This window comes from Culex quinquefasciatus, chromosome 1 (genome assembly GCF_015732765.1).
Source record: "Culex quinquefasciatus strain JHB chromosome 1, VPISU_Cqui_1.0_pri_paternal, whole genome shotgun sequence".
Lineage (NCBI taxonomy): Eukaryota > Metazoa > Arthropoda > Insecta > Diptera > Culicidae > Culex > Culex quinquefasciatus.
Genome location: NC_051861.1, coordinates 95,983,327 through 95,999,106, shown reverse-complemented (window position 1 = coordinate 95,999,106; position 15,780 = coordinate 95,983,327). Strand labels below are relative to the sequence as shown.

General features: G+C 42.0%; 2 protein-coding genes and 1 long non-coding RNA gene across 3 annotated transcripts; 2 read left to right on the top strand and 1 right to left on the bottom strand.

Annotated features, from left to right (window-relative positions):
- The first annotated feature begins 20 nt into the window (after positions 1 to 20).
- LOC119765078 lies at positions 21 to 1,062 on the top strand. Its single transcript, XR_005276487.1, has 2 exons — positions 21 to 180; positions 546 to 1,062. It is a non-coding gene; the product is annotated as an uncharacterized LOC119765078 (long non-coding RNA).
- Positions 1,063 to 3,651: 2,589 nt separating this feature from the next.
- LOC6037943 (B-cell CLL/lymphoma 7 protein family member B-A) lies at positions 3,652 to 11,267 on the top strand. Its single transcript, XM_038266964.1, has 2 exons — positions 3,652 to 4,309; positions 10,500 to 11,267. The coding sequence occupies exons 1-2, from the start codon at positions 3,934 to 3,936 to the stop codon at positions 10,616 to 10,618; spliced, it is 495 nt and encodes a 164-aa protein (XP_038122892.1). The 5' UTR covers positions 3,652 to 3,933; the 3' UTR covers positions 10,619 to 11,267.
- LOC6037942 (endoplasmic reticulum membrane-associated RNA degradation protein) lies at positions 10,981 to 13,020 on the bottom strand. Its single transcript, XM_001847742.2, has 3 exons — positions 12,817 to 13,020; positions 11,322 to 12,759; positions 10,981 to 11,228 (listed from the first exon to the last, which is right to left on the bottom strand). The coding sequence occupies exons 1-3, from the start codon at positions 12,956 to 12,958 to the stop codon at positions 11,084 to 11,086; spliced, it is 1,725 nt and encodes a 574-aa protein (XP_001847794.1). The 5' UTR covers positions 12,959 to 13,020; the 3' UTR covers positions 10,981 to 11,083.
- Positions 13,021 to 15,780: the final 2,760 nt, after the last annotated feature.

Sequence of the window (15,780 nt, the reverse complement as noted above, 5' to 3'; positions counted from 1 at the left end):
ATTTCAGTGTTGTAGCTTATAACTGTCATCGCAGACGCGCGCACTTTTCGAGCTGTTTTGTTTACCAACAAGTTGCATAACCAAATTAAACAGCATTGGCTGGTTACAAATTTAATGGTTAAATTTAATTTAATCCCGCGGCACGGGAACCAACATAAAAAACAACGAACGGAGAAAAAGGTCAGTTTTTTTGTGCGTTGATTCAAAGTGTCGTGCCAAGTCGAGCGCCTGACATTGGTCTATTTGGAAATCGATTACGAAGAGGTCTTGATTCGATCGTCACCGAAACGCAGCAAATGTTAATGGTTGTCATCGTCCAACCCGAGCAGGAGCAGGAAGTCTTGCTATAAAGAGACCACGACGTCGTATCGGAAATCCACCATAAATACACGGTTTCGTCGGCGACGGTTAAATGTGGGTGGTTTCCTGCTCGTGGTGGGCGACTTGGGCCAACTCTATCTCAAACAGATTGCGTGCCCCGGCGACGACGATGATGAGCCTTTTGAACTTTTGATTGCAGTTGAGTACATCTTCTTGTCTTGCAGAATAATCACACTTCTTAGCATCGGTGATACAATCGAAGACGGACAGTGAGTACCTCGGAACGACTGGGCGGACAAGCGTGTCAACAAATGAAATATCCTTGGGATGAAGACCATCGTTATCTGTGCTGAAACGGCCGGAAGGTTGTGATTGCGCTTTCCGGTGTCGAGATGTTGTAGCTGTTCCGGATCAAGATGCTTGGGATTTGGAAGATTGTTTCTTCCTGGGCCGAGGTGCAACAACAACACCAAGATCGGTGGAACGCGGGCGGCTGGAGGCCGCTGAACGACGGCGCGTAATGGTCGGAATAGATCCGGAAGCCGCGGTGCGTGTGCAGCTGAGGAGGTTGCATTGCAGGTGCAGATATGGAGAAGAAGAAAAGTGTGATTGAAGAAGGGTGAAGAAGAGGCCGAAGGCCAACATGGATAAAAAAGGAAGAGGTTGAGAATAAGAATAAAAAGATTAAGCGAAGAAGTTATGTACATTTGTGGGCAATAAACATGTGACGTTGTTGGACAACCTTTGCGTTTATTCATTAGAAAAGAGTCTCATTGAGTTCACAAAGTTTTTGGCCATGTCCATTCGTACGGGATTAAGCTGTTACTATCAGAACCCGATTCACCTGACTCCGTTCCGTACGAAACGTTGTAACATGCATTGAGCTTCTCAAACGATATTCCGAATGCGGTACGGTGCGGATCAGTCCAGTAATCTCCCATAAACCTACGTCGCTCGTCTGGTTCGGCCTTCAGTCCCATTTCGCGAAATGATTTTGGTGGCTCTTCGATGTCCTCATTGGTGAAATCCCCCAGCCAGTTCGTTGCAGATAGCATCCGTCTGTTCAGTCTGATATCGGGAGGAACCAGCCCGATCACTGTTTTAAGTCGCACCTAGAACAGCTCCTGTTGAAGTACTAGTAAATAAATATTAAAAAATAATTTAACGTATTAATTTACGAAGTACAACTCACCCGGACTCTAGCTGAATCTGTTTCAGCCATTTTTCAGCCGTGACCGCTGATTCCTTGATACCCTCGCTGGTTTTGCAACTCGTCAGCCTCACCAAAACGATCCGGATGTCATCCTGAGCCCTGGCTGCTGGTTTCGTTGGATGATCCAGAACACATCGGCTGGTCCGGCTCAGGTCGCTGTATCAACGATCCGGAAGTTGCCCAGATATTTGGCCGCAGCCCTGTTTCCGCAACTCGTCTTCTGGTCGAGCTCCAGCACCTGTCCATTAGGCGTCCAGCTCAGACCGCTGGCACAGCGATCCGGTAGTTTTCCCGAGTTTCTGGTTCAACTCGTCGGCCAAAAGATCTGGATGTTATCCAAAGTTCTGGCTGCTGATTTCGTGCAATAATCCGGAAGGTGCCTGGAATTAGCCCACTAGTTCCGCAACTCGTCAACTGGTCCAAATCAGCCCGCTGCCTCGACGATCCGGAAGTTGTTCAGATACTTGTCCGCAGGTTTATTTGGGTGGTTGGAAGCTGCCCTGCTCTGAGCGCTGGTCACTTTATACGCCTGCTATCAGTCCGAAACTCACACGCTAGTTGACGGGTTTTTTTTCGAGAAAAATTGTCGTTTCTAGTTGTTTCGTTGAAAATCGTTGAAACACACGATGGCGATTATCAGCTTTGAAGTTATTTGTGCAAAGGTGACAAAACGCGCCCGAAATGTTTGTGGAGAAACGTCACATTAACAACACTGAAATAAATCTCACATTGACTTTTGCTGATCCGTACATCCACGCGTGCATCCATATTTACCGAGATATTTACCAATATTTACGATATATAAGAAATGCGCTCCATATGCGCTACGTATGAAAGAAGTGCCCAACCCCGTGTACAAACGTCAATTTTCTTTTGTACACGCTTAATCGGATAAGGGGAAGAGGGTACACTCTCATAGTGGTTTATTGAAACGATGAGGTTTCCGCAACAGGACTGCAGATCGCGCTAGTGTGCAGCCCAATTTTGAATTTTCTTGTGGGGACGATGGATTTTTTGAAAAAATCAACTAAGATTCACGTCTGTTTGTCTGTGGTTATAGCCTTTTTAAATTTTTTGTAGTTTTTGAACCTTCAAACTGTCCCGATTTGCCCCACTTCCCGTTGACCTAGAGTGCTCATATTTTGGCCAGATGCTATGTACAAACAACCCCTGAAAATTTCAGGCAGATTGGTGAGGTCCAAACAACTTCCCATACAAAGGGGTATGCCCTGCTCATAAAACACTTTTTTCATTCAAATTTTTAAAACCATGGCTTGTTAATTTCTCAGCAAATTTGGAAGTATATTTATTTTTCCTTCTCTTGAATATGCAATTACATCAAAATGAACTATACCGTAATCTGGGGTGAATCGGGACTACATACTGAATAGGGACAGCAGTTTTTAGATCACTTAAATTTGGTAACGGATGAACACATTTTGTTGGCCTGAGTCTGTTCTAAACAACCAACAAGAAAAATCTAAATATTGTGCTCCAACATGGTTAGAACTGCTGTCCCAATTCGCCCCATGTGTCCCGATTGACCCCAGTTTACGGTAGTACAAATCATAGCTGAAAGGAACTCAAAAACTATCAAAGAAACTAAAAGAAATACGGAATTGTGAATTAAAATTTATGTATGCACTTTTTTCATTCAAATGTTAAAACTATGGCTTGTAATTTCAATTTTTATATTTTTTATTTGTATTTGCTTTTTTTCATGTTTTTCGTAGCCAGTCGCCATATTGGGCGCCATCTTGAATATCTCTGTTCCATTTGAGAATCGGTGAAAATATCCAGCAATATCGGATCCAGGAGGGTCGATTTAGCCTTGATTTACTTTTCGACATGCAAAATAAGCACCTTTTCTGATTTCGTGTCTTGACCAATGCGTGGATAGGGCGTCCTCAAATGCTAGAGCTAATTAGGTTTACGCGTTTTACGCCGACTTGGAATCCAGAAAAAAAATCCCAAATAAACCCCTGCATGTGTGAAGTCTACTTCTGTGAAAATCGAAAGCCCCCTCGGCGGTAGTCGCACAGACATTCGAAATCATTCTGCAGACAGCCTTACTGCAGATTTTTTGCCAACACGCGCAACCACCCTGGCAGCGCTGTCCGCGCAGCGATTGTAAAATTGACAGACGCCTCGACTCGACACGGAACGGAGTCCATTTTCGCAGAGTGCATTTTCTGGCCGAGCAGAGGAAAATAAACAAAATAACAGCGTTAAAATCGGTGTCGGTGCAACTGTTCCGGGTTGATCTGTGGAATTTCGGTGTGTTTGTTTCGGGCGTGTGAATCTCGGGGCTGGAACCTGTCCTCGTGTGTTTCGGGACCCGCTGCCGCTATCGATTTTCGCCACGGAAGCCATCACGGTTTTGAATTTCTCCACCGACCATGTCCCGCAGCGTGAGGGCCGAAACCCGGGCCAGCAAAAAGGACGATGTGAAGAAGTTTATGCTCTCGATGGACCGCGTCCGGCGCTGGGAGAAAAAGTGGGTCACAATCGGCGAAACGTCCATGAAGATCTACAAATGGGTACCGATCTCCAGCAAGGAAAACAAAAAGGGCCAGCAGGTGCTCGGCCATGGCGGGGGTGTGACGACGAACGGTACGAGCGGGGGAGGAGCGGCCACGGTCCCGAACGCGGCCACCGTCAACAGCAACAGTAACAGCAATAGCAGCGAAAATAAGGAAAACAGCCGGAAACCGGGCGGCACCGATTCGAACTCCAACTCGAACTTTGCCCTCACAACCGAGGACTCCAACACCTGTGAGTATTGGCATTATTTGAACGCGGTGTCGATTTTCGGAAAAGTTATTTTGTTGATAATACAAATTACTAACGTAAATAAACCGCTTTTAAAAAATCATTTAAAATGGCCATTGAACCCATCTGTAAATTAAGGTACATTTGAAGCTTCCAAATTAACTTTAAGCTTATGGTTTATCCATATTTGATTATATTGTACAACACAATTATGTGGTTCTAAAATCTATCTATCCTATTAGAACAATTTCACACATTAAATTTGACTTTAATATAAAACTGTAAAGATAACAAAACTATGAGAACAATTTTAAATCAATTTAAAAGAGCACCATTTTTTAGACTGCTCCTCAAAATACCTACATGTTGCGCTCAGAAACCTCCCACTCTGGATTCAAACTCATGACATTTAGTTTAAGAATCTGAGTGAGTAGCATCTGGTTCATGCAGGCCATTGTTTTAATTTTATTAAAAACTGAATGATAATTCCAGGAAAACCCTTTCGCACGATTATGTTGCACACTCTGTATAAAAATATAATTACACTCTTACATAAATATATTTTCCAAAATTTATGTCACCCCCTGCAATTTTTTTTTTAATATCAAAATTTCAATTTATTCTGCTATGTTTGGTGAAATCCAGCTATGCAATGTTGACATTTTCGATCTAGGCCAGACCGTAGCAGAAATAAACTATCTAAGACGGGCAAAACCGCTCTTTTTTAGGAGCCGCTCATTTTCGTTCGCTCACTAAAAAGAGTCGCTCTTTTGAACGGCTCTTTCGCTCTTTTTCAAACATTTGATAAAAAGGTTATTTTTAAGAATTGTGTGATTTTGCGAACTCTTTTCTGAATTCTGATTTAATGGACAGTTGCGTTGGAGAATTTGAACGGTGTGCGTCGCGGTCCTCGCGCAGGATTTTCGTTGCCGTTTCCGTCTTTGTTGTCCCCCCGATTGTGTGTGTATTTCGATCCGGGCGGTTTCGGGATGTTTGACAGTTGAGTTGGAGAATTTGAACGGTGTGCGTCGCGGTCCTCGCGCAGGATTTTCGTTGCCGTTTCCGTCTTTGTTGTCCCCCCGATTGTGCGTGTATTTCGATCCGGGCGGTTTCGCGATTTCGAATTTTAGTTGGTTTTATCTTTCCACAGCCGGCTGTCTAAGATTAAATCATTTATGCTAAACTCAACACCAAATAACCGGGAATAGTCTCATCCGCATACTCCGACTGTTTGCCTTGAGAATGCATAATACATTACATCATTAAACAAAATTTATTGATTATTGGGTCGCATCATCATCCTCTATGTTGAATCCTGGCCATTACCCTTACCCACTAACAAAATCCCAAGTAGAAGTAGTTTTCCGGCACACGCGGGGGTGTGGATATCGTATAGAACCCACCCTTGGTAGCAGCCTGTGCTAACTAACATTCCCGTCCCATTCCCTCGAGATCTACAAACTGACATGGCGGGCGCCGTTGGTGGCCAACGACTGTGTCCTATTCGCACCGGCTCTAGTTTTGATGATCGTGATGTTGTATCTTTTCAGCGCATTCATGCATGCTGTTGATAAGGGAAACATCATTTGATCGTTGAAGCGTGTGACCGGTTGTGCTGATGGGATATTATGGTCCTGTTCAGCAACGGAGAAGGACAACCATGGGTGGTCTCTCATGCTCTTTTCTGAATTCTGATTTAATCGATGAAGCCTATAAACAGTGAAGTTAAATAAGGCAAGAGATTTTTTTCTATAATCTCTCAGCTATTTTGTAGATTTTTGGTAATATTTTACAAGCAATTTTAAATGCTCAAATTTGTGTTCGGATAATACTTTAATGTACGATCAATTATATAAAGAAATGCTTTTTCATTTTGTTTAGGAAATCATTTACTTTTGGAATTTCAAAGAAAAGTAAGAAACTAAAAATAAGTTTGAAAACTTTAAAGTGGTGTTTGGCAGCTATGCTATTTTGGGATTAATTTTTATAAGCAATTATTTTGCAATTGAGAATGGCATCTTCAATTCTAAAAACAAATTTTGTGATGCAGTTTGTTAGAAATTCGATAAATTATATTTATAACAAGTTTAAAAATCATTCTATCTTGAAACGGTTTTTTCAAAAGACCGGATTTTGAAAAAGAACCGCGGTTCTTTTTTTGTGAGCCATGGTTCGTTCGCTCTTATTAGTGAACCGGCTCTTTGAGCGGCTCGCTCTTTGTTTGCCCACCTCTATGACACACACCCTAGTACACTCAGAAAAAAGTACTGGCAAAATCCATAAGAACGTCTTATGACCTTTCGACATCAGGATTTTATTCGGATTTCATAAGATTTTCTTATGACTGGGAGGGGAAATTTGACAAAGCCGTCAATTAAGATTTCCATTGAGTTATCGTATGACATTCATAGATGGAATTGTGTACAGAATATATGGCAATGCTCATGGAGATCATATTAACATACATTGTTTTTTATACCATTTTTTCTGATTTTTAATTGAATGAAAACAAAAGTTTATTTAAATTTTAAATGTGTTTTATTTTTGAACTTCATTTCAATTCAATTCAGTTTTTATTCATTCAGTTATCAATAAACAATTTGTTTTTCTTATATACCTAAATAGAGTTTTGGAGTTCCTTTCAGCTATGAATTCAAAATTTACACTTAGTGATACTATTAGAACTAGCAAAAGGGATTAATCCAGAGCAGGAAAAATTTCAACAAAAAAAAACCTACTAGAATTGTTATAGAAAGGGGGATAGAAAAAGGAAAACTTAAAAACTAGATCACAGGTGATTGATGTCTTTTGACGTCGAATGCAGCTCACGGGTGGTAGATGTATTTCATCATTAGCTCGCTAAGAGCCAGGAATTGTTCCGCCTTGTTCCGGCAGGTTCGAAAGCGGGTCATCATCTCACCAGCCAGGAGAAGAACTCTGGCAAGGTGAATAGATTTTCGCCGGTGACGGCATCTTGTTCTGCGGCAGTGCCACTCCCAGCAGCAGTCACACTTGCGTACGAGCGGCCCCACCCTGGTGGAACCGTTGGTTTAGGTACAGGCGTAGCTCTCGTAGGCTGCAGAGGTTGCTTCGATGCAGCAGATTTCTGCTTCTTTTTCTCTTGCTCCTCGATGTAGTTTTTCCTTGCGGCACACCCACGATAGTTTGCCGTGTGGTTACCTTGGCAGTTGGCGCACTTCACAAGGGACTTATGTTTTTGAGCGTTGTCGTTATCGCCCAGGCTCGTCTTGCGGGGCAAAGTACACCTCTCGGTAAAGTGTTCTTCACCGCACTTCACACTTTGGTGGCAGGTTACAGTGGCGAGAACCGTGGCCAAAGCGCTGGCAACGATGACATTGTGCTGTATCTGCCGGATTCTTGGAGTAGAATCTCCAGGTAACCCAGAATCCGTCCAGAGTCTTGTTCCGTCGGAGGTCCTGAATTTTACAGCACCACGATCAAAGTACAACAGGTACAACACATGAGTACCTGTAACCGAAGTCGTACGCGAGCACTTTGATGTCTCGCGGATGCACACCAACGTCAGCAAGGTGTTGGGTCAGATCTTCAATTGATCGATCTTGATAGCCTTGCAAAACGATTTTTACAGGAACATTTTGAGCAAGGTCAAACGTATAAAATTTCACATTGTGCAATTTCAGGACCATTTGCACTTTATCGAAATTCTTCTTGCTCAAAGTAATGACCTGCACTGCAGTCTTACCAATCTTCAAGCTGTATTCTTGCCCTTCCAATAGCTCGTCCACGCTGTCGGCTATTGTGTCGATGACGAATATCGGCGGAGGTCTTTTTTCCTTCGCCGCCGTAGTAGTAGCGCCGCTCCGTTTCTTCGACTTGCTTGTTGAGCCGTCGTCGTCGTCGTCGTCACCGTCATCAACGCTGCTGATGCTGATGTCGTCATTGTCATCTCCCTCTTGTTCTTCGTCACTGAGCGGAGTGTACGTGTTTCTCGTAGGGATGTTTACAGTTTTGGATTGCTGCTGCTGCTGCGTTCCAGAATTACTGCCGGAGGGAACCTGGTTCTTCTGGTCACTTTTGCTCAACATGCCTCTCGTACGAACGGGGCTACGTACCGGTACAATTGGCCGGATGTTGGTGTTGGCATGGAGCAGATTAGAGTTGATTCCATCTTGGCCCGCTGGTGAGGTTAGGATGGCGGCGTTGTTCGTCTTGGCACCTTTTTTCACTCGGCCAGTTGAAGTGCTTCGGGACTGTCTCGAGGCCACACTCGAGTTCCCGCGTCCCCGGCCGGGTTTAGGCATCCCGGGGGAGATGTTCGCGGACAATCACTTCGAATTTACGACGTAATTTTCGGAAAAATTGTGGAGCACCGAAAACTTTGTTATTACCGGCTGTAGGGTTGGTCGAACGTTGAACTTCATTTCATTTTTGCTTCGAGGAGATGTTTTCTCCGATCTTGTTCGTGGTCGCCCCACTGTTCCTCCGCTGTTCGTCGTCCTGTTGGTTTCCGATGCCTCCGGTTTAATCGTCTCTTGCTGGTGATTCGGCATGTTCTGCCGGATGGCCAACACCTTCGACATGACCGCGTCATTCAAACTTAAACCCCTTCGACCGCTGCTCGGAACTGTCCTCACCGATGCTATTCTCCGGATCCTTCTGGAGGATGCTGAGGAGGGCCGCCGGCGGAACCAACAGCCATTGATGTTACCTAAAATACCAAAACAAAATATTCAACTTCGAATCAAAACCCACGAAACACCCGCCACAGAACTTACCTGAGTCTTGAAGGTCGCGGTAAATAAGAAAATTTATTCGTCCGATCAGAAACTCATAGCTCAGGGGTTATACAGTGAGGATGATTAGCTCCCACTACTCATATGTTGGTTCATTGTGTAACTTCAGCTGATCCGTCAATAACGGAGTAGCAGCTCATTGGCAGTCAACCATGCTCATGCTTATGCTCAGAAAAGTAGGCTATTTCGTCGTTCAAGAATGAGAGGAAAAGTAAGTCACGACGGAATTGCAAAAAAGGCATTTTACACTAGAGAGCCTATATATGTAGGTCCCTATTTTACACGCGTTCAATTGCTTTCCAATCCTTTGTTTTCAAAATATCAATGTACTGAAGGAAATTTCTAAACATGCTAAATATAATTATAAGCGCAGAAAAATGCAATTTAACTGGTTTTCGGTTGATTAAACTTTAATTTTCATTAAAATTTTGAACTTTTTTGATTTTTTTTTCAAATCCGCTTTAAAACTGTCAACTTTTCCTGTCCTTGGAATGGAAAATTAATACTTTTCACTACCAGGGGCTGAAAAGTTCTACTTTTCAGCACTGAAATGGGTGCTGAAAAGTTGAACTTTTCAACACTAGTATCGAAAAGTAATATTTTTCAATATTTTTTGTTTTGTTTTAAACGGTGAATTTACTAAACACATAAATGTTTCACATAAAATTTCATTTAAGAAGCGTTTTTCGAAACTGCAAAAAATATTGTAAGCAAATCGTGGCAAAACTTGATTTTTTCAGCACGAGTCGTAAATTAACCAACGAAAACATAAACTACAATTTGTTAAAAATATTTTCAACGGTCTAAATTAAAAAAAAATCTTAGTGAAAAATTATAAATTTCAAAATCAAGAAATTTGGAAAAAAAACAGTTCGTAATCAGAAATTTGAATGTTTTCAAAATTTAAAAATTTTAGAATCAAAAGTTATTTGAAATGAGAAATTAAAATATATTTGAAATTAGAAATTTAAGCATTAAGGAAATCAAAAATTTGAGATTTTGAGAGATTTTTAAATTTGAAAATTAAAAATTTAATAATTTTGAATTCGAAATTTCGACTTAAAAAGTCTTAGAATTTTGTCATTTTTGTCTTTCGGATTTACGCTTTTGTATTTTTTTTTAATCCTGTGAATTCTTAGTGAAAATGTTTAGATTCTTCAATCTTTGAAGCGCGTGGTGTCCAACGCGTTCAAACCGAACTGTCAACTTTTCTTGGGGAATCACTAAAATAATAAAAAACTTTACTTAATCGCGTTCCTTCCGATCTCCGTACTTATCTTGTTAAAAGTTCTATGCTGTGACGGTTCCAGTCGAAACCGTAAAAAAAAACAGAACAAGGCAAAAATAGCTGTCCCCATCCGCCCCATGTATCCTCATTCACTGAAATCGCTGCTAAAAATTACTCTCTTTTGTTGCAGGCTTCTCCCTCGTCAGCGACTCCCAGGGCGCGACCGAGTTCGTGTCGAACATGCCATTTTCAGAGGACTCCAACTCCCAGGGCTCGGACAGCGCTCCAAAGCGGCTGAAAACGGACTAAGCCGGGGGAGTTTATCGTTTCCTCCCCCAGTCCCCCCCCCCCAACAAACACACACCCACACACTCTGTTTTGCAAGTAAGTTTCACTCGATCTAACTTTGGTATTTATATACAGAAGAAAAAACAAGAACGTCGTTCCAAGTTTACGATTAATATTATAAACATAGTAGGGAATCATTGATTTGTACAAACATAACAAATTAAGAGAAGGAGGTGGCATCCATTTTTCAGTCTTAGTAATTTTAGTTAAGATTTTTTTTTTCAATAACTACAAAAACAAATTGTGTACAAGATTATAGGACGAAATTTTCAAACACACAGTTCTTACCGTCGTGGACAAGTTTTTTTTGCTTAAAACGCAGCTTTCTCATCGCGTGCTATTTATTTTCGAGGCCAACAATCATTACAAAAGCAACAAGTTTTACACAAAAAGAAAGATAAAACACTTCTGCTCCGGAAACCTCTCTCAGCACAACAGTAGCGTAAGGTTTTGCCTAGTTTTATCGTATAGTTCGCGCCGGGTCGTCTCGTACAGCGGCTGCCAGGCGTTGCTCTTGATGTTAAGATTATTAGCAGCATTTTCCACATATTTTAGAATAAACTTCAAAAACCTGCGAATAATACAAACAAAAAAATGTATGAACTGTAAATGTGCACGCGCGAACAATGTTTAAAAACCAATGGAAAAGTTGAGAAAGCCTTACTTTACGAGTTTATCGGCGTCGCGCAACTCGTCAGCGAGCATAAGGCAGTGAAACGTCCACCTTACGATGGCCAGCACGTGGCGCAAGCCTTGCTGTATCGCCGGAAACATTTGCAACATCGTTTCGAGCGATTTTCTTGCCCGTGAACGAAGTTCGCGACTTGCCAACGCGCCTAATCGAAAAGTTAAAGATTCTTTTAAATTTGAGGTGGACTGTCGTAACTTGCAGGTTATTCGTTGAAGGTATCCAATGACTTCTTCCTCTTTGGCTGGTCGGTAAAATATCGGAATTCTGTCGATGAAATCTGCCTGCGGCAGAAACGGCACATTCTCTACAAGTTTGCCATCTTGAACTAAAAATGGATGGTCGTTGAATTTTTCAAATTCAAACTCGCACTCTCGAATCGATTGCTCCAAAATTGCGTTGTGGTGGAAGCAGCTCTTATATTCGAAGCTAGAATCATTGGTTAGTATCACGTACGAGAGCCGCAGAACGCCATTTGCGACTTGTTCGTCAATATCCGCAGACTGCAGTTCTCCATGGCTTAGTTTATCCCTCAGCCTAGGTCCTCTTATTGCCGATAGTAAGTCGTACATTGCCTCGAGCAAATCTATTCGAAAGTAGTCATGCATTCGATTTCGAGCTTCCGTTACCGTCTCAAACTCCTCGAATATGGTGTCCATAATTATGTAGTATTCGTCGATTTTGGCGCGGAAATCTCTATCGTAAAGTCTTCCGTACAGAACTCGTAAAAACATTTCAAGTTGAGGTAAAACCATGCAGACGCAGTAGTAAAACTGCTCCTCTTTGTACAGAGAAATGCTACGAAGCCAACCAGCCCTTTGAATCTCTTGCAGCTCACTCGAACTCGTCACTGCTTCCTCAAGCAAAGCCACATCAAATCGAGCCAAGTTCATCTTCCTTACCAGCAATTTCGAGTCCTGCAAGCAACTTCTAAACTCCACAACAAATCCCAACTCCTCCAACCTCCCCCCAATCGAGTTCAGCATCTCCACCAAAAAATTCCGATACAACTCGCTCACCTCCCCCTCGCTGGGAAAGCCATGCCACACCAAGTTCCGCAAATTGATCCCATTCGGAGAACCCAGCAGCACGCGCAGCAAAAAGATCGTCGTTTCGCCCAGCAGGGTCGCCAGCGCATCGGTCATAAGAAGGTCCCGGAGAAGGTGGGGAGGGGTGATTCCACCCGTTTTCGTGAGGAATAAATTGCCCAGCGAGTACTCGACGATCGAGGTCAGTACGAGGAGGTTTGTTAGGGTGCAGGAGCGCTGGGAGAGAACGTTGTTCAGCAGACCTAGCCGGTTGGTCCATTGGAGATGGTTTGGTGGGGTGGTAGTGCTGAAACTCCTTAGAAATTGATGAAATTTGGGATTTAATGCTGCACAATACTGGTACGATAGAGGTTCGTTGTGAAACACTGAAAAAGGTAGTCTTTCGTTAAAAATTGCTCAATTTAAATTTGATGTTAAGTTACCGATGTCAGCTTTGAAGAACTGTCTCACTTTATCCCAATCAATGAGGCCGCTTTCAGTCTTAAAACTTATTGCGTTTGTTTCGCTATCTTTTTCAATCACCAACATAAACCGAATCTCGTCACTGACAAAGGTGGTAAACATTGCGTCTAAAAACTATCTTATTTTGATTGAAAAATCTTTTTATCACGCGAACGTTTGAAAACAGGCGATGCAACAAATATAGATGTTGCGTGAACATAACGTTGTGACGTTGCATTCAAATGGATACAATTGGTCACTACACTGAAAGAAACCAACATAGCAAATTCAAATGCTTTTTCACGTGAGCTACTTCAAAAACCTACACGATAAATTCATATGCTTTTCCTTTGACCCTAACATTATTTTCAGGTCATATAGATGTGATAATCATTGGAAAACAGCTGATTGCTAGCGAAAACCATTTCATTCTCTTTTCGCGTGGTGTTCACGTTGGAGTCAAGTGATTTTCTCTTGGATTGGTCCCATCAGTCTTTTCCTTCCCGGTCGGAAATGGCGGACACAATTCTGGCGTTCGTCTGGGGGCTTGCGCCAACCATCTGGCAGAATTTCCCCCAGATTTACCCCAGATTTCTGCCATGATTTCTGGCGAATATGACACAAACCGGTCGTGCACGGTTCAACCGATTGAACCGGTTGATTTTTGTGCCAGACAGCTGACAGAACTTTCGCCCGATTTTCGCCAGATTCATCTGGCGTTACGCAAAACTTGTCTAGGATAAGTGTGCCAAGTGTGTCTGAACTGCACGACAAACGTCCGCCAGCGCCAGACACTCAAATTTACCAGATTATTTTCTGAGTGGGTTTGATAGTGAAGTGGAAACCACGTTAAAATTTTATGTTTTGAATTTGAAAGTCAAGTGTCTTATTTTTTCGGAAATTCATTCAGCAAGATGGCGAGAAGGAGAACGGCACTTCGGAGCTCGTCCCGAGCCCCAAGAGTTTTAATTTGTTAAAATAAAGATTTTAATATTAAACTTCATGAAGAATCGGTGTTGATCATGGTAAGCATATTGATTATTAAAAAATAATGCTTACGCTAAAAACTTTTTCTATATCATTTTTCTCAGAAAATCGATTTCTGGAGAGTCCAGTCCGCAGTGAACCGAATTCGGACAAAGCTTTGAGAGAACACAGTGTCCAAAGATGCCTCGAAGGAACATCCGGTGGCCAGTGACCAGTGACCAGTGACTGAGGAACTGCAAGCGTTGACTTAATAATGCGACAACGCAAGAGATTTATTGGTGTTTTTTTTTTAATTTATTTTGTTGTGTTAGTGTGATCCAACTGGCTTTGCCAAGATGTGTTTTTGTTTTGTTATAATAAAATAAGATAAAATGTGATAAATAAAATACAAATTTTGAAAATGGGGGGAGGTGTCCACGTGCTTCCATCCCGCCAGTCCATATGTATAGCCTTAGTGTTGTGTTTGCTGTATTTGATATGTTGTAAACCACACCGTATGCTGTACTCGTTCAGTTTGATCCGTTCAGCTGTTGAAGCAATTGCTTTCGATTCAAACTTGTACTGAACATTGTTGGACTACCTAGACTACGGTTGAAAGGAAACAAACACGAGGGTACAAAGGGAGAAGCTCCCCCCGGATGGGGCTAAATTGTGGAACGCTCCCAGTGAGTTTTACTGAGCTGCTTTGGACATTTTAGGTAATAGTAGTATGAAAATAGTTAAAGCTCGGTATTAATTCAGGAGGTCGTGCGGAAATTCCCGTGCTTGTGAAGTTCTGTTTCTGTGTCACTGTTGTGTTAGCTTGTAACATGTTCGACATGACACTAATAACCAGCAGTGATTAGTTATGCGGAATTATCCAAGTACGGGAACACGATGAAAATTAGACGACCCGAAGAAATAGTGAAAGTGATAGTGAAAGCAAAATAAATAAAGTGTCTATAAAGAATCATGAAGTGAAAATATTATTATAATTATTTATATTAAATATGATATTAAACTTTACAGCTGAGTTGAAACTCACTATCAGAATCTTGTGATCTATTTTGTTTTTTTCGTTTCAAACTAAATGAGCGAGCATCTGACTTGCTACGCAACCGCAGGATAACACCAGCTGTGATCAATACCACACCGACTGACGAGGATTGCTACCAAGCTTGGTGTCCACGGCTAGATATCTAACCGAGAGACCTCCAAGGTCGCAGGGAAGTATTAATTAGTATCGCCTTTTATGTTTGATCCTTTTGTTAATACAAATTCCTTTGCAGATACAAACCACTTTAAAAGTATGCCTCGCGGCCTGCTTTGATCTTTTCAGTGTTGCGTTCCTCACGCGCTCACGCGCTCATGAGCGCTCACTTTTCGCTCATTCGTGAGGAGGAGCGCTGCGCGAGCTAGCTCACGTTTGCCCGCGCTCACGTTTGCTCCGATTTTTTCAGCTCGCGTTTGCTCCACGCTCGCGCTCGCGCTCATATTTCGCTCACGGAGCGCTCATTTTGGACGTGTCGCTAATCATTTAACGTTTTTGAGAAAGTTTTTTTTTTAATTCTAGATGGATTTTTTTGCGTAAGGTGCAGTAGGGCTGTGGAAATATGACTTTGTGGACAAATTTTATGATATATGAATTGGAATAGCTTATTTTCATCAATCATGTTTTTAAATAAAGGCCTTATTGTAGCAGAGAGGGCGGAGGGTATAGACGCCTAAATAAAAGGGCCTGTTAACCTTAGAGTAGGAGTAGGAATCTCGTAATCGAGAACGCCAATGCAATGCTGTAGAGCGAATAATTTGATTTTTTTTGAAACCTTAGAAAAACTTACAAAACAATGAATGGATTCAAGAAGATTTATGCTTTGGTAAGTTCGATTCAAGGATAAATGCTTGGTTGATTAAAATATAACATTAAACTGTTTTTATGTACCTAATCAGTGTTTTGACTACATTTCCAGATTGTGGGT

What these genes read in the sequence shown, in the direction of transcription:
- LOC6037943 (XM_038266964.1), top strand. Translation starts at nt 3,934, where the DNA reads ATGTCCCGCAGCGTGAGGGCCGAAACCCGGGCCAGCAAAAAGGACGAT. An exon ending in AACCGAGGACTCCAACACCT is followed by an intron (nt 4,310 to 10,499) that starts GTGAGTATTGGC and finishes CTTTTGTTGCAG; the next exon opens with GCTTCTCCCTCGTCAGCGAC.
- LOC6037942 (XM_001847742.2), bottom strand. Translation starts at nt 12,958, where the DNA reads ATGTTTACCACCTTTGTCAGTGACGAGATTCGGTTTATGTTGGTGATT. An exon ending in GTTCTTCAAAGCTGACATCG is followed by an intron (nt 12,760 to 12,816) that starts GTAACTTAACAT and finishes TACCTTTTTCAG; the next exon opens with TGTTTCACAACGAACCTCTA. An exon ending in GACGCCGATAAACTCGTAAA is followed by an intron (nt 11,229 to 11,321) that starts GTAAGGCTTTCT and finishes TATTATTCGCAG; the next exon opens with GTTTTTGAAGTTTATTCTAA.